Raw genomic sequence first — 24,410 nt, 5'->3', positions numbered from 1 at the left:
TATAACACCAGTCAGTTAAATGCAAACCATGCTCTCATATCATTCACACTTCAAATATTTAAAGTCAAGCATTCTTATAAATAAACATTGTTTCAAAATAAGTTAAATTGTAAATAACATTTTTCAATCATTCATTAGCAAAAAGTACATTTGAAGAAGTGTTTGACATCATTGAGAAAATGTTGAATCAGCTATGTCGGACATGAGTGCTCTATGTAGAGTTGATATGATGTTTAGTTTCTTTTTGATGATTTTCCTTGGGAGAAACACCAAATCAATCATCAAAGTCAAACATCAAAGTGTTTTTTAAATTACATATTGTGGTTCAGTATATTATTCATAGGTAAATGTTCTTTGATTTTTTTTCGCCACAGTAACTTGTTAAATGCCATGCTCTAAAAGTTTTAAAGCGTTTAACCTTTGATATTCCTCAAAATTTACATTATACCCTTACGCGAATGTTTAACAAATACATATTCATCGTATGTACATCATTCTTTAAGCTGTATTGATTTCGCAATATATTTGTGTTCTATGAATAATTAAGATCAATTTGAATACTATCGTTTCTTCCTATAGCCAATAGATAACCATAAATGATTCGGATAACAATTGAGAATTGGCCTTAGGGGAGAAAACACCGCATAACAACCGATACGTGTATCTACATATTCATTGGCTTCATTGGCATTTAAAGTACACTGATTGATGTATTTATCAATTGTTCCATATGTGATATATATATATATATATATAGTTTTTTTCCATAGCTATTGGTTGAATAAGTCGCTTTACCAGAATAATTCACGGCAGAGTGGAATGCTATATATCACTCGTTTTTCACAGTATCAAGATTTTTCTCCAAAGACCAGTAATACTACACAATCAAATTTGATTTGTGAAATTGTAATTAATTATACATGTAATAATAACAATATCACTGTCAGTAATACATATATAACCTTGCGATACAGATGGGTGTCTTTAAAAATCGAAACTTTAAGTATTACCAAAACTATTTGTAAAGCAGCTATGACAATAAATCCTAATTATGAATATGAATCTTGATCACATGTAATATATGTACACAGATCCCTTCCTTACAAACTCAAATGTAATTTATAACACGCTCAATTGTAAGTCATTTTCGAAGACACAATGTATATTGTTATAATAAATAACATCATTTGTTACCAGGTCCCAGTTTCATAAACATCCCTCAACTTTAAAGAAGTTCTCAATATTATCAATAGAGAAGCATTACAGAAGTTAAGGAAAGAACCTTAACTTAAGATTATACCCTTAACATTGTAGTGCTTTCCTATGGAGACTAGTGTGAAAGAATGCTAAAACTGAGCCCTGATAGAAAGCGGAAGTAGTATCTACTATGTTGGGTACTAGATACAAACTCAAGCATTTAATAAAGTTAAAATGAGATCAAACAATATATCGGTTTGGGGGTATCAACATAACTGATACATTATCATACTGTTCAAAATCATAATCTTTTTATGATTGGTTTATAACATGAAGATGTGATGTATTTACAAAATGAATTTAGTGGATTTTTTGCGTTAATCTAAAGTGATGACTAATTATCCAGGTTGAAGCCTCACTACCCTATACTTAAGGCTATTTCAGGGATATTTATCATTTAAAAGGGTAAAACAAAATTAAATGTACCCTCTTAACTTATTTTCCACTCTCTTTTTTTTATCAAAAATTACCTTAATGTAGAAATAAGTTTTCTTGTTTTATAGAACCAGCAACACTTAATTGAGTCATAAAACTGTAGCTTTTGATCTTTGCATATAAATAAAAATTATCTTTCATTTCAGAGGAATTGTATTCCCAGTTGCAGTTGTCGACATATTTAAGAATTACGTCAGTGAAGCTAAATTATAAATAAATATAAGCTATCAACTTGTTTTATGTGATTTCCATACTGAAATTTAGTGAAATATTATTGACAGAACGTTTTAATTGTGTAATATTACATTTCAATGTGCATGTCGTCTTCAAATGTGTTACCTCAGAGGTGACGTAGTCTTGTTAAACAATGTTTAATTGAATTATCTATGCAATTTGATAATATACCATGATACATTTCTTGCACTTTAACTTATTATATGTGCACTTTCCTGTTTGTAACTTTTAATAAAACTTCATGCCAATCTACATTGAGTTTTGTTATCTCATCAATGCAAAATTAATTATCAATTTGCTATTAGACATCTCAGATTCAGCGAAAGGAACGTAGGCACGCCAGCCACGCCACGTGTCAAACGTATAAAATCATATAGATTCTTCGTCTAAACACGTGTATTGAAAATTTAGAAAGTACTTGGCGCAGACCTCACATTCCACACAGATGTGTGATTAAATTACATTGCAACGGTTACATCGCTCTGAAACTACATAATCATGCTTTCTGTTACGTTTATACGCATGAAACCATATTTTACTGATTGAAATTGTCATGTGGCGTCGTATTGTCAAAGATAGCTTCTAACTTGCGTCACAAAAGACTCAAATGCATTCACCTACTGTTAAAACACAGATAAATGTATTTTGTAAGGTGCTTGAATTTTAAAACTCGAAAGTTTTCTCGTAAGAATAAATATGGCAAGTACGTGAAGATACCAAATCTGTCTGTGAGAGTGGTAATGGCTGAGGAAACTAGAATGATGCTTCTTTTTAAAGATTCAGCAACATGATTAAGAGTTATATACACATACAATGTTCCTTTATACAGCTGCAATATCCCTCAGTCCACCCACAACACGCTCTCGACTTAATGACAGGACATCAACTCTTCGACATCATTGCCAGGAATTCTAAAATCCAAAATATGATCTTAATGAAGCATAAAAAAGTAAATAAAACAAAAGAAGCCAATAAATCAATAAATAAATAAAACAAAATAATTCAATAAATCAATAGATAAATATAGATAAATAAATAAAACGTTATGATACGTTTTGCTTAAAAATCATCTTGTTGTTATGTAAATCCCGTTAAATTCTTCTATATTAAAGATGCTCCACCGGCGACAGAGCGTAAATTATATTTATCATTTGAACAATAATTAGTGTTAATCATGTATATATATGTTTAATTAACACAAGAAATAATAGTAGGTTTTTGGCCACTCGTGCATGCGCAATCAGTACTTCATTTATTATAGGATATAGTGCCACGGAGTCCAGGTCAGTGAGATAACTTACATAGACATTGCCAGTTGTTAATCACTTTTCAATTGAATTTTTAATTGAAATAAGATTGTATTGAAATTGAAATTGAAATGTATATTTCTCACCATCATAGTTAATGAGACCGTCCCCGTCAAGGTCTGCCTCGCTAATCATCTCTTCTACCTCCTCGTCCGACAGTTTCTCCCCTAGACACGCCATCACTAGCCGGAGCTCCTCACCACTTATATAACCATTTCCGTCCTTATCGAACACTCGGAAAGCCTCTTTTATTTCCTGTTCGCTATCGGAGTCTTTCATTTTCTTCACCATCATTTGTAGGAATTCATCGAATTCAATAGTGCCGTTACCTGAAATTATTGGTTAAAGTTATAAGTGCTTCTACAAAAATATACTAGTCATTTCCCTTCTCAGGCCAAAGATAAGAATGTTACTTTTTCAATTGAAGTAATTTGAGTACACCAAAGTACATGTAATAGAATCATTATCACAATATTTGTTTTTACTTCCACTATAATTAATGTATGTATGTACTACATATACCTTAGATATTTCCCCCGTTTGTTCTTTAAAATCAATATAATTTTAGATACATACTTTTTATTGTTTTATGTATTGCACATAAAATTACCTTACCATCAGTATCTACTTCTTTTATCATTTCTTGTAGCTCTGCGTCTGATGGGTTCTGCCCGAGAGCCTTCATCACTGTTCCAAGTTCTTTGGCGGAAACTGTGCCGTCGCCATCTTTATCAAACAGGCTAAACGCCTCTTGGAACTCTATCAAAAATTTAAAATAAAATGAAACGATTAATATTTATATAATCAGTTAGGAGGATTCGCGTTAAAACTTATCAATCTTGAACAGTCTGACTCTAAGCATCGATGTAACAAATGAAATCGATATAAACGAGTGTGTGCAATTTCTTTTTGTCTTATGTTTCAGATTTCTATTCATTGTTCATTTCCATTTTAAAGTCATATATTGAAATGTACTTCTTTTGAAAAAAAAATCACTTCTTTATTTCTTAATCTGAAAAAAACAATGTTTGTGATACTCGCATTTTATGTCCACAAATCCCATTATTAAACTCGTTTACTCTATCTATCGCATATTAATATTCTGTAGTTAGTCTCTGTTCCCATGTGGGTGTCTCTCACCTGCTATCTGATCCGGGGATAGGTCGATTTCATCATCAGCTGGCTCTGACGTCGTTGACTTTAAAAATGAAACAATTACAACAATATATTGTTCTGTCACTGTCAACACGGAGACAACGCTTAATCTTACTTAGAAAGAGACAGATCAGGTACAAGTATTGTCCTGTCTAGACTCGGAATAAAATTAATGCAAAAATATAATATGCAGAGAAAAAATATCAGTAGAGTTTAGATATGTCGTAGTGTTATCAATGACTGTCAAATAAAAACAAAAAAACCATTGAAGCTATCTTTGGAAAAGGTGCATTGTAACTACGTGTGGGAAGGGAGAAGAAATAAACATGTCGAGGCTGCAACAACAGCTGAGAACTGATAAGCAAAAACCTCATTTATATTTCATAAATCAATATGGCGTATCGAGATATGGACAAGAAGATGGCATGTCTAGCATTTGAAACAACAAACTGGTTTCTTGGTAGTATCTATTGGAAACAATAAGTTAGAGCTACATTGTAAACTTTCGAATATTAGGTAGGTGACTCTAAGAAAGTCGTGAAATGAAATCATTAATATTGTATCGGAATGTTAATTGTAGGTCACCATGTAATACTTTTGAATGTTGTTTCGTCAATAAGCATTTGACATTACCCGATCATGTTGAACTCATGTTGGTAATTGTACATGAAGGCAAAATATAATTACACAAGATAAAGATACGTGTCATGTCACAAATGCATACGCAGTTGTACACTGCACACACACAAATAAAATGCCAATTGTTATGATGTTTATTTCCGAATTAGACGTAATAAGCGTTACGTTCCTGGATAAATTAATACCGCTCATTATATATCCTTTTAATGGTCCAAACACGTCCACAGGAGTAAGGCATATGTAGGAGATTATTCTACATATAACAGACTGCGAGAAAGATACAAAAGTACAAGAAAGGTAAAATGTCCAGCATTTCATAATAACCGGGTTGGCAGTGTCATGCTATCCCTATTAAAACTCAAGCAGTATGTCTGATTAACATTGCATTATTGACATCAATATGTGAAATAAATACCATACGAAACACTATTTTAATGTTTGATAACACAATACTTACCATTTTAAGGAAACTACTGTTTCCGCCTACATGTGTAGCTGGTGATGTAGAGTATCAGAAAACCAGTCCTGTGTTATTCGTGAATATGTTGACTCAGTATGGCATTAACGTTGTTTTGATATCTACACGAATCGGTTTATGCATGATTTAATTGTTTTATAAACCACGGGATCTCAATATGTGAATTGTCTTATAGGTAGAGATCATTGTTTAATTACACAGTTAAGTTGTAGCCGAGGCTTTGTCAGATGTGTCTCGTTCCCAATCAGCTGTAACTCGATCTCTGTCCATTGTCCGATCCCGAACTATGTTTTAGATGACAGCCATAGGGTCAGTTCGTGTCACTCAAACTTAGACTTATTCAGTGCCAAAGTCTGCAAGGACAAAATTGATTTAAATAATCAATTAATAGTATCATCAAAAGTACATTTACATTATGTACCTTTACGTATTTTAATAGATTTTAATGACGTAATCCGTTGATCTTCTTTATATCTCACACATGATGGAGTTTATATATATGTCACCAGGACCAATATGTTGGTCAGTATATACAGGAATCCGGATTATACAGGTTTTTATTACTATAAACTAGGAAAGAAATTATCGTATAATTACCCAGGTATAGACAGGACTAGGTTTAACACATAAACTATAAAAAATCGCATATCAAGCTCAATAGGAAAATTGAATAGGTAATGTTTAAAACAAAAATATGAATAATATAAAAAATCTTCTGCTTATTGTGGGATAGATAAAAATGACCTTATTTGTGGATTTAAAAAAAAAAGAACACAAAAAATCATACCGAATGTAAACGATACTCAAATCATTTAATATGTATAAAATTGCAATGATAAGGGAATCAGAAAATACAAGAAATTTGTGACGTAATTCAATTTCTGAGGGAGAATAATTAAAATGATCGTGTACAATAATTATATTTGAATTGAATATAGATATTAAATACTTTGTACGTTGTACTTAAAGATGCTCCGCCGCCGACGAATGGTATTTTTATCTCTATCTAAAAACAGGATCATACAACTAAGTAATTTCCTTCGATTGCAAAAGTTATTTACACCAAAACCAGCATTGAAAAGTTTGAGCTTCTTATTTTAATTCAAGATAGAAATATTTAAAATAATTTAGTACCGTAAAAAAATCCACGGCACTATGCCTTATATGGAATGAAGTACTGATTGGGCATGTACTAAAAGCAAAATATATCATTCTATAAATGTTAATTTGACACATATATACACGATTAAACATCAGTTATTGTTCAAAAGATGGATGTCGTTTATGCTCTGTCGGCTGTAGAGTATTTTTAAAAGGTTCTAGATATTGCATAAAAATTAAGTCGTTGTTAAGTGCTGATGTGTTTGATCATTTTCCACTAGTTTAGAGTACTCTTTGCCTTGATGTGTGTCATTGCTGACTATGTTTCCCTTAACATAATTACTCACATACACATAGATAGATAGAGTTCTAGAGTGATCCCTGCAATCCTTTGCATGATTACTGAATGTGACTTAAGTGGAATTCTATTTTCTCTTCCCGTAACCCCAATATCTCCGTTATCACCGCTGCAATTTATATCTTCACTTAACGTACTTTCTCTTCAAACGTCATACATGTAACTACTGCTTTGAAAACCTAGCGCGAATTCCGGCCAGATCTTATGTATGATAAAGTCAGTCAGAGCACGAAAAGTAGACCAAAGTACATGTGTAAGTATATACGTGTTTACTTGCATAACGCTTTGTTAGCCTATAAAACATATTTGTTAGACTGCGAAAAATCTATATTATATAAGCACCACTTATTTAATTGCAATTGATGTATACATAAGAGCAGGAAGATGATTATTCATAAGATATCGAAAGAGATTTTTAATGCAATAAACTGAAAACGCCCCCCCCCCCTTTCAGAGGCAATTAAACAATGAGAAAGTATTGATACGAAATTTACAAAGGCATCAAGGGGAGACATGATGTATCATCTTAGTTGTTGCTATTTACAAATATGTGGTGTTGTGGAATGATTCGACAGAGAGCGAAAGATAAAGTGTGCCGGCGAGAGTATCGTTTATAGACCCGAGACTGTTGTCGAATCTATTTTAAAACGACGAAATCTTCGCGTGTGCTGATTTCTCCAAGATTACGCGAGCTTACAACATAGAATCCATATCATGTATTACTTGTACTGATATCGGGATTGGATCCACGAATCGCACACGTTTTCGTTCCCTACGCCGCAACCATGAACACCAAGATGCTGAAATCCTAAGATAAAGAGTCATGCATTTGATATCAACCGATCCCCGACTTCCCCAAGCTTCCATCAGACCTCAACATCTATTTTTATAAGCAGACCACTATACGTGTGTCAGTTTGCGGTTATAGGGTGGTGAATAATTCTTCAATGTGTTTTAAGGAGTATGATTTGTTACTTATATATTATACGGGACTTTACAAAGCGCACGAAAAACGCTAGATATTGATAAAGGACTTAAACGGCTTTATTGTTCTTCATACAGATCTGTCCGCGCAATCACAGGCAACTTAAACAGGATCCGTTCCAACCCACAGCACACTGTTCAATTATCGACTAATTTCAATATACCAAGTGGAGACCAAACGAGAAAAGGACCGTATATATTTTGTAAATGAGCCAAAAAGATTTGATGTTCTGATAGAAATAATTAAAGACGGTTCAAGACAAAGGACATATAATATTAATTCTACTGTGAGTACGTTAGGCGAAGGGACAACACTGTGATGTCAGACTTCCCCTAGTACACGGTGAGTTGTTTTTACTTTACTTGTCAGAATTAATTAGATCTTCTCCTCGTTGGTATAAATGTGTGTTAATGTTAAAAACAGATTCCCCTGAAGCCGACCAGCACCTGATTCACTAGTGTAACAGGTGAGCAGCTGCCTCTCATGTGTTACGCTAATCATCCCAATAAACTTACTAACGGGCCCTCCCCATCTTATTGGTTTAAATGATTCTAGATATGTGAGGTTTCACAGGAATTCGGTTTAGAATATTGTATCCACCATTGTCTATAAAACAGTTTTCGAAAAAGTGTGGTAGAACTAAAAATATTTGTTTTGACGAAATTGGATTATAATACTGACGTACCAGTCACGGTTCTACGACAAACAAACTTGGTGTTTATCCGAAACCGAAGATGGAGTAACATAATGTAAACAAACATACATTTATTTTCTGTCTATATCAATTGGAGAACTGGCATCTGTTCAAATAATCATATCTGTATGATATAATTGCGAGTGTGCTGCAAAGATGTTGCATATACCTTTCCCAGTAAAGTTTGATTTCTACCAGAATTATAGAAATAATCATATTCTGTTTACAGAGATCTTTTCTGCATGTATTTTTAACATTTCGTTGTTGATGAGTCATTAAATTGTTAATAGTTATAAATATAACTATATGTTTGAGTAACTTAACGCATGTTTGAAGCCATTTTACCAACCATTATGCGTGAAAAGTCAAAATAAATAATCAAAACATTACGTTATCATGTTACACATGAATGTACAAAACAGTAGAGTTGAAAAAGAACATTAAAACTTACTTGCTTTTACTTGAAATATAACATGACGTGTGTGAAGATAAGGACATCTTGCATGTCGTTGTTTTATATTATATCGCACAATTGATTATTTTTCAGATGGAACATCTCTCACAGGAGCAAATAGACGGTAAGTTAAAATCCTCGTGAAATCAATTGGTCTACACACTACACATTTCCATTATGGTGACGTCACACGGCCTTCCATCATGGGTTCTATGTTGTTCATTATAACTGTACTACCGCGTACAACTCCTGCAAACCACAATTTTAATAGAGCTATTCAGCTATTGGTATGCTACCGCGAAGTTGAGATAATTTCCTTCAATTATAAGTTGAAGTAGACTGGGAATTGCTAGTATGAAAGATGTGAGGGTGAATGTTTTGGAGTGAGATTCCAGCAGATGAGACCGGACAGGGCTGAGTCACAGCACTTAAAATCAAGTTTAACAAACAACATCAGCAAATGATAACATGTGGCGACCCTTTAACTGTATCGCTTAAGACCCATCCCCTGCCTATCGTGGTGCAGGATGGAGCAACATCACTGTATGTATGTTTATACACCAGAGTTATTATCGTTATCCTTCACTACATTACGTAACGTTCACTGACAGTCATTGAAAGGCTGCTCTGTAGGTCTCTACCGAAATCTGGATTTCACTGTCTCAAGGACTTCACTATATCAATCAGACTCCTGCACTGTCATTCAACAAAATCAGTTAGACTTCTCGGGCATTATTAAACTATAAGCTGAGTAGTATGACACAGTAGCGTTTTACTTTTTTATCCAAAGAAACCTTTTCGTTACATATCGCAGTACCGCGATTAACTTTGCCGTTAAAGGGTTCATTTACTTCTATATGTAAAATAAAGATACTTTATCAGCTGATCGCACTTGATCATGTAACTGTTAGACACCAGAGAAGTGATAAAAGTATAAACACCGAATCACTTTACCACAGATTCGTATCTATCAGTAACACAGTGGAAATATTACCGATTGCTGATGTAAACAGCGGGAAACATTTGTATTACCATTTATTGATTTTTTGCTGATTTTTCAAAAATCTTTTTACTAAGTGGATATACATGCTATTTAACATTGTCAATCCTGTCTGTGCTTGTTGAATTACTACCTATCATATTTTCCGTTTTTGAGCGAATTGTGGTATAAATCATACGATTGAGTATATCTAGTCTTATTCCTAATAACCACAGTCTTTCTTTCTAATACGTTAACGATAAAGTCACGACTTTATCTTAATAAAATTGATTATTCCTATTGTTTTACACTATAAATAGATTTGATGACTGATATAAAAAAAATAATCGAGAATCACGTAAACGAGGTCACGTGTCCTAGTTATTTGGCCTAGAAGTACCTGCCCAGAGATATTGTGGTTTATTTCATTCACACATCCTGAATCTTTACAATTATTTTTGCATGCGACTTATCTGATACGTTATAACCTAATTATACGTTTACTATTGAGGTTTATCCGATGTATTTATATACGCGGCATAACTATATTTATTAAATTACTCTGACGCGATAACAAGATATAAATATATATTTTGCGCAAGGTCTAATCTTATTGTGATAAATTGGCTTATATCTTAGAGATACAGCATGTTTATATTTGTATCTATCCATCTTGATAAGAAAATATTAATAAGCGGTTAAGGTTAGTTGGATTAGTTTGGACTGTGTATTCTAGAAATGATTTATATAATTGTATCAAAAAGTTCGAGATGAATTTTACATAGTCGGTTTTTGTTTCCATGTAAAATAGGATGGCAGGGATTTGATAATTTGTACAAGAAGTGTTTGGTACTATTTAAATCATACATATTTTCTCCTTCTGGATGACGATTATCTGAATCTATTGTATATTTCAAGGATATCATTTTACAGATGAATGAAACCGGAGCTAACTATACAACAACAAAAATGCATTGTCAGTGTGAAAAATTAAGCTGTATTTACGCGAGAATTATGTAATTGTTTTAAGCATTAGTGTGCAAAAATTCATTTTTTTACTATCATTATCTATACAGACAAGTTTTCAAATACGATATTTAATGATGCCGAAATACGTGCAAAAAGGACAATATAAGTATACTTTATGTTGCCATTTGATAACACAAAATACTACATGTATTAATAGGTCATGCTATTTTTTATGATTTATTCAGCATGTAGTAGCATTTCATTACAAAGGCGTTCATGGAAGTTAGTTTTGTAAACCAAATAAATGTAATAGTCACTATACAGATGACCTATAAATGTATGTATTGTTACAGAATTTAAAGAGGCTTTTAAGCTGTTTGACCGTGATGGCGACGGGACGGTGGATGTGGACGAGTTGGGGACGGTAATGAAATCCTTAGGACAGGAACCGACGGAACAGGAAGTCAGGGACATGATCAACGAAGTGGATAATGATCGTAGGTATCATCTACAATACACAATATACATACAAACTTCAGGATCTGTTTTAATGAAGATACCCTCGTCTTTAAGCTCGTTTAAGACGTTGAATTGATGAGCATGTCATTCAATAAACCTCTTTTTTCTCAGATGATTTCATTTCATTAGTAATAAGATGCAGCATTACAAAAGGCGACATAGTTTTTATGTCCACGATATTATAACATATTATCATTCTACAAAGCTCAGCACCACAACTTTCAATGAAGCATTGCCTTTTTCCAACAGAGAGCGGTTCCATTGAGTTTCCGGAGTTCTTACAGCTTATGGCAAAGAAAATGAATGACACTGATACTGAGCAGGAAATCAAAGATGCATTCAAAGTGTTTGATTCGAACGCTAGAGGATACATTACGGCGAGTGAGCTAAAGGACATCATGACAACTTTAGGTGAGAAACTAACGGACGAAGAAACGGACGAAATGATCAAGTACTCTCACGCTGATATGGACGGACACATCAACTATGTCGGTAAGTGGTATATGTTTAAAGAGTATGAAGTAGAATGCTCTGCAAGGAGAGAAGGGACAATGCTAATCACAAGAACCATCTAAGCCTTATATTATATAATGTTCAGTTTAACGTTAGTTAATGGAAAAATTCTGCGCATAATCAACCAATAGTAATCATGACATTAAAAAAAAATCTCAAATTCCTTATTTCCCCATTTGAGTTCTCAAAAGTCATATTTTGTTCTCATTAATAATTATACCATTTCTCGGTTAATGATATTTCAAATAAATCAAAATAACTAAAATATATGTATTTGAAATGTGTGTATTTATGTTATAAATAGATCAAATAATGTTTTGTAGGAAGTTGTGGCGTTTAAATATTTCATAAAATGTTCTCCATGTACTTTAGGATAGCAAACAATTTTAATATTGTAATGAATTACATATTATCACCTTTGACTCAAAATTGGGACACTGTGCCTACACAGTACTCAGGAAATGTATTTTCAATAAATCAAAGCAATCAGGAAATGGTAATTAGTTACTTCAGACAATGTATTTATTATCAATTTGAATTAAGGAAGTACTTTACAATTCATTAACAAGCTCGCTTTCTTTTTCTCTCAAAGTAGGTAGACTCTTTGTACCAATTAATGGCAGAGTGCTATGCACTCTCGACATCCGTATACCGATCGGAGAAACAGGCACTTCTTGAATTTGTTTTTGTTTTTACAGAGTTCGTGCGCCTGATGACAGCGCCTTAAAGATGTTTATCAGCTGATATCCTCTGTGGTTTGGAACTGTGCCTAGGAGAGACAATATAGTCATACATTAGTAGATGCATTATGAATCACGTATATTAATTTATTTTTACTCTACATTTTATCCCTTCTTCAACATCACTGATGAAAATAATTTTTTTAGACGGAATCTTTGGTAAATCCGCGATATTGTTTTTTCACGATCAGAAAGACTTGCAGATTTTTGTGCAATGATGAAGCATGGTAAATATTATGTTTCTGGACTTGTTAATGCACCGCTAGAGTTTGTACAGCAAATGGATTGCACATTATGAGTTATAAATTCGTTTGTTATATGTACATTCATTAAAGATATATCTAACAATTATTCTACGTTGTTGTTCACTTTTATTTTATTATAACTTAGGATGACATTTTACAAATATTAAGGACACAGAAGAGTCGAATCTGTTACAAAAATATACAAAGTTTTACATTAAAATGGCGTTAGGTTTCCTTTTGCAATTTTCTAACTTAAACGATATAAAATTAATTGAGTGATTTTACGTTGACAAAAAACAAGTAGAATGTATAGAAACACTTATATCATTACCAGTTAACGAATAAGCCTACTTGGGATTTTAGAAAGGTGATCTTCATTAAACTTATTACATATGAAAAAGATAATATGTTTAAAACAAATCTAGGTCGTTCTCATTTATACTTTCATAACACAAAAAACCCATTCAGTTGTATTCACACCGCCGATAGCTGCACAACGCTGTATCAATAACAGGTTCTATACGACTATAATTATATAAAGCTATTCCTCACACAGGACATTTTATATGTCAATAACGCTCGTATTTATTATATTTTTTCCACACAGCTATGCCGCTAAACATTTTAAACATTCTTTTCTACCATATAAACCTTTTAAGAGTTGTTTCCCTTTAAAGGAGAAAATTGATTTATGAACTCGATCGTATAAAAACAGACTTATATGAATATAAAACTTAATAATAATCATGTACGTTAAGCCTATTAACAGGTTACAAATAATTTACAATCAGTCGTTTCACTTAAAATGTTTCTCTTAATTCGCTGTATCAACAGCCCATATTGGCATTATTAAAGAAAAAAATGTCGTGCTTCTTTCATTGCCTTGTATCAATATTATACTCAACATTTTTAAAACGACAATTAAATGCATTTCCTTTACGCGTTAAAACACATTAGAAGCCGTTTGAATTCACAGTGACATAGCCGTGATATTTCCATTGTCCTTGGAGCTGTTCTCCTACATACCTGTTTTATTGTTGATAACAATAATGCCTTAATATAATGTGTATTACTGGTCAACAGGCGAGGAGATTATCCCCCAGGGGTTAACGCCACTTGTGTCCTTTAATGAAAAGTACCGGATTTATCGTGAAACCAATAGTGGACTGTTTAGATTGTATGTCTGCCAGCTCCTTATAAAGCAAGGTAATTCGTGAACTTAGACGTAGTACAAGCAAGTCATGGTAAGTGTTACTGTTTCATATAAACTCTTTGTTCTAGTAACTGCATTTGTTTCGATTTATATAACTATACTGAAGTACCTTTAAGCATCACTGATATAGGTAGGCTCATAACAGATCCGAAGTATCTTACAATATTAAATATACCAATATTACGTACATAGAGATTGTAAACTACTTGTCAAAATGAATGTTAGATGTCCATTGCTCTGTAATTTCAAAAAGCCATAATTAATTGCAAAAATATGCATTATAAACATATCTTATTTGTTGCAAAATTTACATCTGAAATATCATTAAGATGCCTTAATATCTTTGCTCCAATCTGAGGAATTCTAAACATAGTAACTGACGTTTGGATATTCAGTGATATTGATTTAAACCGCACTCGCCTTTCACTCTCTATAACCATCAGAGGACTTAAATTCTTTACTATGTCATAGACATGTAATGCATCATTGCGTTGTATAAAGATATGTTTTCAGTATCAACAATTTACATTGGTATATGCTTAAATGCTTTATCCGCAATTAATATGCATTACTGATTGGCATTATAGTTAATTTTTGTGTGACGAAATATTTGTAAAATATCAAAAAAAAAAAAAAAAAAAAAAGTTTTGTTTCCATGAAATACTAGAAGAATTCAATATTCTGTATGAAACAATATTTTAACAATAATGCAAATAAACAAAAATACGTATGACTACTATCACCGTTTTATACAAATTTGATTAACTACCTTTGATTGCAGGATGAACTACTAAATGTTGACCTCAGTGACAAAGGTAAGTAAAAGCAGAGAGAGAGAGAGAGAGAGTGTGTGTGTGCGCATGTTTGTGGTGGTGTTTGAGAGGATGTATTTGCTGTGTACCAGGTTTTATTGCATATAAGGTATATAAAACTTGCAATAAAAATAATGACGAATGATTGTGAGTGAGTGACTTAACATATGTCAGTATATGTCTATGGATTCATAAACTTGATCGGAAAAAAGAAAAGAAAAGAAAACATATCACAATCAAAGCTATATTGCGATTTCATTACAATAATCATCTTGAAGTAAAACATATATAATAATATACGCCAAGTCGGAATGAGTGGTCACACGCTAAAACTAATATAAGGAAGAAAGGATTAAGTCATTCCAATGTCAGGGGTGTAAGAGAATGATCCAGTCATATTCTGCATTCCTACAAAATACTTCTCGGGCGCAGTCCGAAGGGATTGTAGTTAACCATACATGTAGTTGTTGAAGCGCGATGTGTCGGACAGCTTTCAAATTTTGACAAAATATACTAACAAAATTGTGCGTATAAGGAAAAAGGCGCAGTGTGTTTGGATCATTATCACATGTCAGTCAATACATAAAAATGTAAGACAATGATTGATCCGTATCTCTTGATTGTGTTTGATGTATTGACGCCGAACAACGAAAATTAAATAGCATGTTTCAAATCGGAAAATATGTTGTAAACTGTGTAATTATGCCATACATAATCCAGAAGAAAATGTTATGACGCATCAACACATATGTACACATAATATTAAATGCTTTCCAGTATACAGATTAAAAACTTAGCTCGATAGTTCAGATACTCTGGTAAAGACAAATCCTGTTGTGAACTGCCTTAAGAATTGTTTTCAGATTTTGATTTCTTTTCTTAAGTAATCATGTGAAACCAAACAAAATAAAAAGCGGAATAACCTATAGGCTTTTTATTCAATAATACACGTGATATTTTTACTGTTTGAATGGAAATAGAGTGTACAATACCAATTACAAATTAGTTTTTGCATTATGGCGCTCCCCTTGTACTGCAGCGTCGTACATGATGTAATTTCCTGCAAACTGATACACTGTATAAGGATTGTCATATAGGTAGCTAAACCTTGAGACAACTCGTGACAGAAAAGAACGTGGGCCTTCCAATCACTTCAGACGTGATTTAATAAATATATTTATAGTGTAAATCGTTTCTGCCACGGGTATGTGTTTTCCTTTAGTAACATGATGGTATCCCCATTTTCCTTTCACAGAAATAGCGGAAGCGTTTGCCCTTTTTGACGATGATGGGGACGGAACCATCACTATTAAGGAGCTCGGCGGGATAATGAGATCACTGGGCCACAACCCCACTAATGACGAACTGAAGGAAATCATGCTGGAGGCGGATGTCGACGGTCAGTTTATAGAAACTGTCGCTGATTGAGTTAGTCTCTTCACATTCATTTCAGATTTGGTACTCTACAGTGTATCCATAGTTCAGTTCCAAATATTGATTGTGATAGACAGACCCGTATTTGCGTTATTTGCATACCCAGTTTTGTTTTATACTTTGAATAGACTCTACGTTACGAACAAAGAACGATAATCGTTAGTAAAGACATTTGAGATGAGAATCATCGGTTGTGACTACATGTATATATATTATACAAGTAATATATAATAATGAGTGCTTTAATTTTGACCTGGAGAAAAGAATGAAATTATAACAAATATCCAATATTATTATCATAAATTAATATTGACGGCGGCTTTTATTAGTAAAGAAGCAATAGCTTCCACATATATGCATAGACAATGAACTATATATCAAATGTCAGTACGTTTATACATGTCAGACACTTATATGTACCTAGAGTAGTCTCCCTTTACAAAGAATATCGAGACGATTATGATATCAATTAACTAATAATAAGAACACTTAAATAAAATAGTCCAACATTAAATAAAGTAATAAATAGTTTTGAATCGCTGGCATTCCGATATGAAATATCACTTTCACGTCATTCAACAAGTTTTTTATATTATTTTTGATTCTTAGATAAATGTTCTTATAGTAATCCGATTGCACTCATGGGTTGATCCAAATGTAATTACTTAATCACTCCGTAAAAGGTCAGCATTACTATACACCTGAACAAAAAATAAAAACATATTAACTAGTTCAAGAAACCTCAATCGCTTTATTTATAGCATCATTAATCCTGTTTTCATTACTTTCACATCACGTTTAGTTTTGACACATTGAAACGCAGCTCGATTAAATTTCTATATAATTTACATTTTTTGTGTTAAATGATGATTTAGGAAATCTGACAAACATTTACTGAAATTGAACAAAATATATGGGAATGACATGCCTATAAAAGCATGTCTAACACTATTATCATTTGTATTCTACATAAAAATTGTATTTTAATTAACAACATAATTATCAAACAGTATTTTGTACATGTCTTTTTGCTTTTTGATATGAAGGCAACGGCTACATTGATGTTGAGGAATTCAAAATGGTTATAGCAAAGAAACAATCCGAGGAGAACACTGAAGAGGAAATCAGAGAGGCGTTCCATGTGTTCGATAAAGATGGGAATGGTTACATTACGCGCAAAGATATCAAGATACTTCTCGCGAGACTTGGAGACGAGATGTCCCCCGACGACATAGACGACATGATAGCCGAGGCCGACAATGACGGTAACGGCAGAGTCAGCATAGAAGGTTCGTTCGAATCGTGAAGTGTACTTACAATGTATGTTATTATTGCATCCGTCCGCCATCGAAAGTGATTTGTATAAGTTATATAACTTGTTTAGCAATCGAGGTCTACATTTGATATATGTATGGTCTTAAACAATTAATTATATATATATATATATAATGGTAAAGATCAATAAGCGCAATCATAATTTTGAAACTTTCACAGAAAAAATGTTAGAACATCAATTAGGCTTTGCTGATTGTCTTTGAAATAGTGACGATATTGTTTCCAATCAATATAACTCATTGCACGTCCTCGACATATTTTATATAATACATTTATGTGTATTGCAGAACGTATTTATTTACGAATTATACTGCATTACCTATTTTTTTTAATTTTCAGAGTTTGTTGAAATAATGCAACGAGTATAGAAGAGAATTCGGTATCATCCTTCTTCATTTTTTCTACTGAAACCGTTACTAAAACGTCAGAAATCTCGATTTCATCATTGTTCACCAGTCTGTCTGGTATCTATCTGCAGTATTAGTTACGTGATGGATAATCTGCCAACATGTCTTCTGAAGTTATCCGCCGAGCTGTGTACATAGGTTATGGTTGTACAATGTATAATGGTTCCTTTTCCCTTTCAAACGGTTAAATTTACATTGTAGTTAGTCTTTATTTTCAAATACCACTGTGTGTTCATTCATCATTGATTTTAGTAATCAAGTCAAAGTCCTTAACATTTGCTTAATCAAGATTGTTTCTGTGAACATATGTCCTTTTTAACGACGAACTTTTCAATCTGTTATCATTTGAGTTTAACTGTGTAGCATAGATATGTGTTCTACACATTGCCGATATATTTACAAGCTATTTTCCTACACTGCTTTATGAGAACACTGTATTTGTCCTATGTATATATAATTCCATTGTTATTCCCTGATTTTATTACAATGCTAAATTATCTTGCCACATAACAATGTTGACGTAATTAGTGTCTAGCTATGTCAATACACATGTACATTCGTGACTATATTGTATTGGGTCTTTACCATATTTGTCTGAAAATGCAATGTTGGTTCTTAATCCTCGTAAACTGGTTGTGCAATTAATTTGTAAAAAATCAAGCATTTTAACTTAAATCAACGAAATCAAAAAAATATATATGAATATCTATATGTATTTGTTCATAATTCCTATTGAAGGACAGATTATCGAATCGACGCCCAACAAAGATTACCATCTTCAAGAATATATAACTCGTTTTAGACATCATGATGAATCCGACTGCATGTCTTGTATATATATATATATGTGTGTAATCGATATTTGATACGGCTATATCTCAACCGCAAGAAAATACATCGTGTTCACCTCGGGTACTTTGACGTGGTTAATGCCAGGCAATACCTTAAACACTGATTGTCAGTGTGACTTAAAACGAGATGAATCATTACTTCTGTTTAAGAAATTCGATAATTCTAAATCAATATTAACACCATCTCAAATATTCACCTAAAATGAATAAGAAGTATCTTTAAAAAAATAACTGTTTACGGACCATGAGAAACTCACAAAATGTAAAATAATGGAGAGGTTTTGTATTGTAATCTCACTATAATAGGACAGTTTGAAACTCAGATTCTACAATAAAAACAGGTTATGACAACATATCAACGAGTCATCTAATATCCTATCGTATTTTTATTCTTGTTGATCGTCGCTATAAATCGGCTTTCCTCGATCTGTATGGTTAGTAAAGCCATTTTCAGATATATCGCCCTTTCTCCCATCTCCACCTCATCCCTTAATACATCCACTTTACATACCAGGCTTTTTTTTAAAGCGGATATTAACACTATACATTGTGTGTTGTTAATGTAGCATAGCAGCTATAAACAAACTGTGCATAAGCATAGGGTACAAAAAACTTACAGTAATTTAAAGTTTTATGACGTAGTGACGTGATGTTTTTCGTTGGTAACGGATTCTATGTTAATGAAGATATGTTAATATATTATTTCGCGGTTCTGTTATAACCGAGAATTAATATTTTCTTAACATTCCACGTATGCTTATGGCCACTGCTATATTAACAGCCAAGATCATTTAAGGACTTGATATGGTTAAGGTTGATAAAAAACAGACTACCCGGAGAGAAACCTCCGATCTGTGGTCAATACATTTGAACCTTGAAACTGCCCGATTTAACATTCCAACTTGCCAGCCAGGTATGGAAGGACAGTGGTTATGTGTTGTGACACCACAACTCAGTTACCGCTGTACCATCGTTTTGTTTTACAATTATGCATATTTCTTATTTAAATTATGCACAATGCAGATCGACGATTGACATCAAGATTTCCGTTGTGAGTGAAGCAATAGGTTTACAGACATGAACTATTATACATATTTCCTTTTTACCGTTATCTAGCACGCTACACTGTATATAAACACGCACAGCAATACTCAAGGTGTGCTTTGTAACAGATACCCGTATTTAACATAACAAATCAAAACTTTAAAATTAGCCTGCTGTGGCGCTAATTAAACACTAGTTTGAATGGGATCCGACCTCGGAGGTATATTTAAATAAACATGAGGCGGTACGGAGACCTCCCAACCGTGTTTGTAATGTTTCAAGTGGTGTATGATTGTGCGGCAATGTGGACCTAAGACATTACCTATCAAAGAGCCTCTCGGGTATTCTATTGAAGTGTTCAGAAGTCATTGTACCCCATCAACAATCTAAATGATAATCGTCCAATAAACATTTAGAAAAATCAGTCAGCTGGAGCAATGTATTTAAAGCTGTAAGCTATTACCAACTGAATGCTACCAGCTACACTTAGAAAGCGTCTGAAGTGTTTTGAAATAAGAAACTCTTTCACGAAAGGAAAATAGCAAATAATGACTGTCGACTATGGTAAGTGTATTGGAATTACTATATATAACAGTTACATATTTACTCTGCTACATGTGTATTCATAAGCTCTAATCACACCACAACGTTCTGGGCTTAGTTCTACCTACAGAGCGACATGGCTTGATTTCGGTATAAAACACAAATGGCGCATAAAGATAACCGTGTCTGGCAGGCAAGAAGAGTAAGATAATTAATTTATTGTCATTTTATTTATTTGCCTATTTTATATTATTTATTGTTTTGACAAAATTTGACATTGTGTTTGTTATCGACACTTTTATTTTTATCTTAAGTAATGTTTGTACCTATCGACACCGGAAGTCGATCATGGCCGGACATATTTTCAAACATTTATTGTATCATTACAAAATACAATGCCAAAAAGACATTGATATGCTTTTTATTTGTTTTCCTTTAGGATGAATTGACCGAAGAACAGATTGCGGGTGAGTGTTATTTATTTTATATTTATTCTTTATCCTCTCGTAATGTTAATGGTGTGTTAGAGGAACCAAATTCATATTACATTTTCTAAGGGATCCATCAATAGTTGTCTTATAAAACATACTTCTTATATGTTTGAATAACTAAACTTTGATGAAATCGTATGATTGTACAATACTACATTTAGCATGAAACCGTTACGTTATACCTCTATGAAGTTAGTAATGTTTGTGCGATCCCTTCGTGCTTATAGTACGTCAGTATAATTAGACGTATTAGATATTACCTCCTGTAAGGTATAAGGCAGCAATTTATAATCCTATTAAATACTATTAATAGTGCATTATGTATCCGACTTTATATTTGGTGGTTACATATCTTAATCAAAATAATATATGGAGTTGTATTGGTGCTATCCAGTAAACTAGGTACATGTTGTTTAATGTAATTTTAAAGAGGAATTTTCGAATAAGTAAACAAAGTCGTAAATGATTATACAATCACAGACCGAAGTATTAACTGTAAATAATTTTTTACGCATGCAATCCTAATTGTGTTTCTTATAGTTAAGGTGATATGACATTCTGAGTTTTATGATATATACACCAAACAAAACACAAAAGATATATTCGACTCCATCATTCAATAATGCCATGAACTTACAAATTTAACGGAGATTAATTTTTGATATAATCATTACTGTGATTTTTTGGCGAATAAGACTCTACAATACAAAACAGCGACGTCCATGAGTTGATCACATAATTTTCAAAGGCAATGTAAATGCTCGTTGCAAGTGAAATTGGATTATTATAATATACACTGACATATATTTCACTAACATTCACCCATTCCATATGAAGAGCTGGAGGCTGCGTTCAGTATCTTTGATACTGATGATGATGGCTGTATCACCACGGACGAGCTGGCCTCCGTGATGCGGAGTATGGGTGGAGTCACCACAGAGGAAGAACTACAGGACATGATTAAGGAGGCAGACGCAGACGGTAAGTACAAAGATGAGGATCTAAATGAGGGATACCAATACTAGTAATCAAAGAAACAAACAGCATACGCCGGCATTAGTTATTACAGAGGGATTAAGGTAGTCATTAATGGGAGTCAAGCATGCAGACACTAGCGGTAGGTATTAATAAAGAGGATCAAGGTTGAAGTCACTAGCGGTAGGATGCAGTCACTAGCGGTAGGTATTAATGGAGGGGGTCAAGAATGCAGTCACTAGCGGTAGGTATTAATAAAGGGGATCAAGAATCCAGTCACTAGCGGTAGGTATTAATGGAGATCGAAGATGCAGTCACTAGCGGTAGGTATTAATGGGGATCGAAGATGCAGTCACTAGCGGTAGGTATTAATGGAGGGGTCAAGAATGCAGTCACTAGCGGTAGGTATTAATGGGGATCAAGGTTGAAGTCACTAGCGGTAGGTATTGATGGTGGATCAAGGTTGCAGTCACTAGCGGTAGGTATTAATGGGGGTCAAAGATGCAGTCACTAGCGGTAGGTATTGATGGGGGATCAAGGATGCAGTCACTAGCGGTAGGTGTTTATGGGAGATCAAGGTTGAAGTCACTAGCGGTAGGTATTAATGGGGATCGAAGATGCAGTCACTAGCGGTAGGTATTAATGGGAGATCAAGGTTGAAGTCACTAGCGGTAGGTATTAATGGAGGGGATCGCGGTAGGTATAAATGGGGGGAACAGGGATGCAGTCACTAGCGGTAAGTATTCATGAGTATCAAGGATCTAGTAACTAGCGGTAGGTATTAATGGAGGGGATCAAGGATGTAGGGAAGATTGAACGGTGGCAGATGTTGACGACGATGAGCACGTTAGTGAATGATATGTAAGTAGTAAATCGTACAAAGGATTACTGAGGAGGAAATGGAGCTAATAGAGTCTAAGAAGAATGCCTCTTTTAACATTCGATTTTTAGTCTTTAGGGAGTATATAGTTAAGCATACCATCATATCATTATGATTTGGAAATGCAGTTATATGGACTTATTCGTTTAGGTTACATACCAAGTAAGGGACATAACCAAATACTCGTTATATGTTAACTATAATGACGTCATTTTGATTGGTATTTTAAGAAAACAAAAATAAATTATAAAAGTATGTGAAATCATTAATGAAAATGCAATACTGTTCAAAACCATTCTTGCAGGCAGTGGTGATATCGATTTGGAGGAATTCCTTGCATTGATGGCTAAGAAGATGAAGGACACTGACTCTGAAGAAGACTTAAAACAAGCCTTTAAGGTGTTCGATAAAGATAATAGTGGTTTTATTACTCAGATAGAACTACGGACAGTCATGACAAACCTCGGAGAGAAGATGGACGATGAGGAGGTTGAGGAAATGATCAAAGAGGCAGATTTAGACGGGGATGGAAAAATCAATTACTCAGGTATTCAAATATTCAAATATAATAATTGTATTAAGACATTGCCAAAAGAGTTACTTTACTACAAAGAAGCCTACACTTCGCTATCAAAGGTTCTATTATGGTTACAACAAAATTAAGTCTCTGTTGTCAGATATTTATTTTTTTGACATTGAAACAATACTAATTAAACAAAAACTCTAATAGACTGGTATCTTAATTTTACCAGGCATAATTAGAGATTGCTGACATGTCTGGTTAGGTTTTTAATCTTTTCTCTTGATGTTGCAGTCAATGTGACCTTTAGATCGTGATATGTCAGTGTAGGGGGTAGTTTCAACAACTGTGACATTTGAAGTCTTTAGACGATATACACTTCACCCCATTATACTTCTACGTCCACATCATAGATAATTTACGCTATCAGATAGTTGCAGTAGTATTGTAGATAATTGTGAATGCGTCTATCAGTTGCTTTAGCATCCTAGATATGTATTATCATTTTTGTATCAGGAAATAATGTTTTTATTTGTCGTGAGAATTTCGCATAACCTAGTATAAAAATATATTTAATACTTAAGATATCATGACATTATTTAATTTATTTTCCATTAGAATTTGTTGCGATGATGACGAGGTCCTGACAGGCAGATAATGGATTCAATAAGACTTTAATATGTGATGTATAGAGAAAGACACTGCTGTGATGGGCTCCAGGATTGTTCCTTGATTTTCCATACAGTATTTTGTTCCATGAAAATGCATTGATTATATCGATTAAATTTGTATTTGTATGTAAATAAATAATACCTTGATCTAACCAGTATGTTGAATTCTTTG

General features: G+C 33.4%; 4 protein-coding genes across 5 annotated transcripts; 3 read left to right on the top strand and 1 right to left on the bottom strand.

The window, feature by feature from the left end:
• Positions 1-426: 426 nt before the first annotated feature.
• On the bottom strand, positions 427-9,591 carry LOC138317262 (calmodulin-like). Its single transcript, XM_069258814.1, has 6 exons — positions 9,095-9,591; positions 5,485-5,858; positions 4,374-4,431; positions 3,849-3,992; positions 3,320-3,562; positions 427-2,837 (listed from the first exon to the last, which is right to left on the bottom strand). Exons 2-6 carry the CDS (start codon positions 5,485-5,487, stop codon positions 2,809-2,811), a joined length of 477 nt encoding a protein of 158 aa, XP_069114915.1. The 5' UTR covers positions 5,488-5,858; positions 9,095-9,591; the 3' UTR covers positions 427-2,808.
• Positions 7,827-13,168, top strand: LOC138317263 (calmodulin-like). The gene is made up of 5 exons (XM_069258815.1): positions 7,827-8,291; positions 9,191-9,221; positions 11,399-11,542; positions 11,814-12,056; positions 12,776-13,168. The coding sequence occupies exons 2-5, from the start codon at positions 9,191-9,193 to the stop codon at positions 12,802-12,804; spliced, it is 447 nt and encodes a 148-aa protein (XP_069114916.1). The 5' UTR covers positions 7,827-8,291; the 3' UTR covers positions 12,805-13,168.
• Positions 13,169-14,173: 1,005 nt separating this feature from the next.
• Positions 14,174-18,831, top strand: LOC138317295 (calmodulin-like). Its single transcript, XM_069258863.1, has 5 exons — positions 14,174-14,306; positions 15,057-15,090; positions 16,343-16,486; positions 17,568-17,810; positions 18,196-18,831. Exons 1-5 carry the CDS (start codon positions 14,304-14,306, stop codon positions 18,222-18,224), a joined length of 453 nt encoding a protein of 150 aa, XP_069114964.1. The 5' UTR covers positions 14,174-14,303; the 3' UTR covers positions 18,225-18,831.
• Positions 18,832-19,077: 246 nt separating this feature from the next.
• On the top strand, positions 19,078-24,390 carry LOC138317292 (uncharacterized). Of its 2 annotated transcripts, none has more exons than XM_069258860.1 (5): positions 19,078-20,722; positions 21,141-21,168; positions 22,030-22,173; positions 23,352-23,594; positions 24,186-24,390. In XM_069258860.1, exons 1-5 carry the CDS (start codon positions 20,720-20,722, stop codon positions 24,212-24,214), a joined length of 447 nt encoding a protein of 148 aa, XP_069114961.1. In that variant the 5' UTR covers positions 19,078-20,719; the 3' UTR covers positions 24,215-24,390. The 2 variants fall into 2 exon arrangements, with proteins under 2 accessions (XP_069114961.1, XP_069114960.1); XM_069258859.1 differs by lacking the exon at positions 19,078-20,722 and adding an exon at positions 20,735-20,903.
• The last annotated feature ends 20 nt before the right edge of the window (positions 24,391-24,410 follow it).

Source organism: Argopecten irradians, chromosome 3 (assembly GCF_041381155.1).
Source record: "Argopecten irradians isolate NY chromosome 3, Ai_NY, whole genome shotgun sequence".
Taxonomy (NCBI): domain Eukaryota; kingdom Metazoa; phylum Mollusca; class Bivalvia; order Pectinida; family Pectinidae; genus Argopecten; species Argopecten irradians.
The sequence above is the reverse complement of the archived record's forward strand: the minus strand, read 5'-3'. Positions and strand labels throughout refer to the sequence as shown.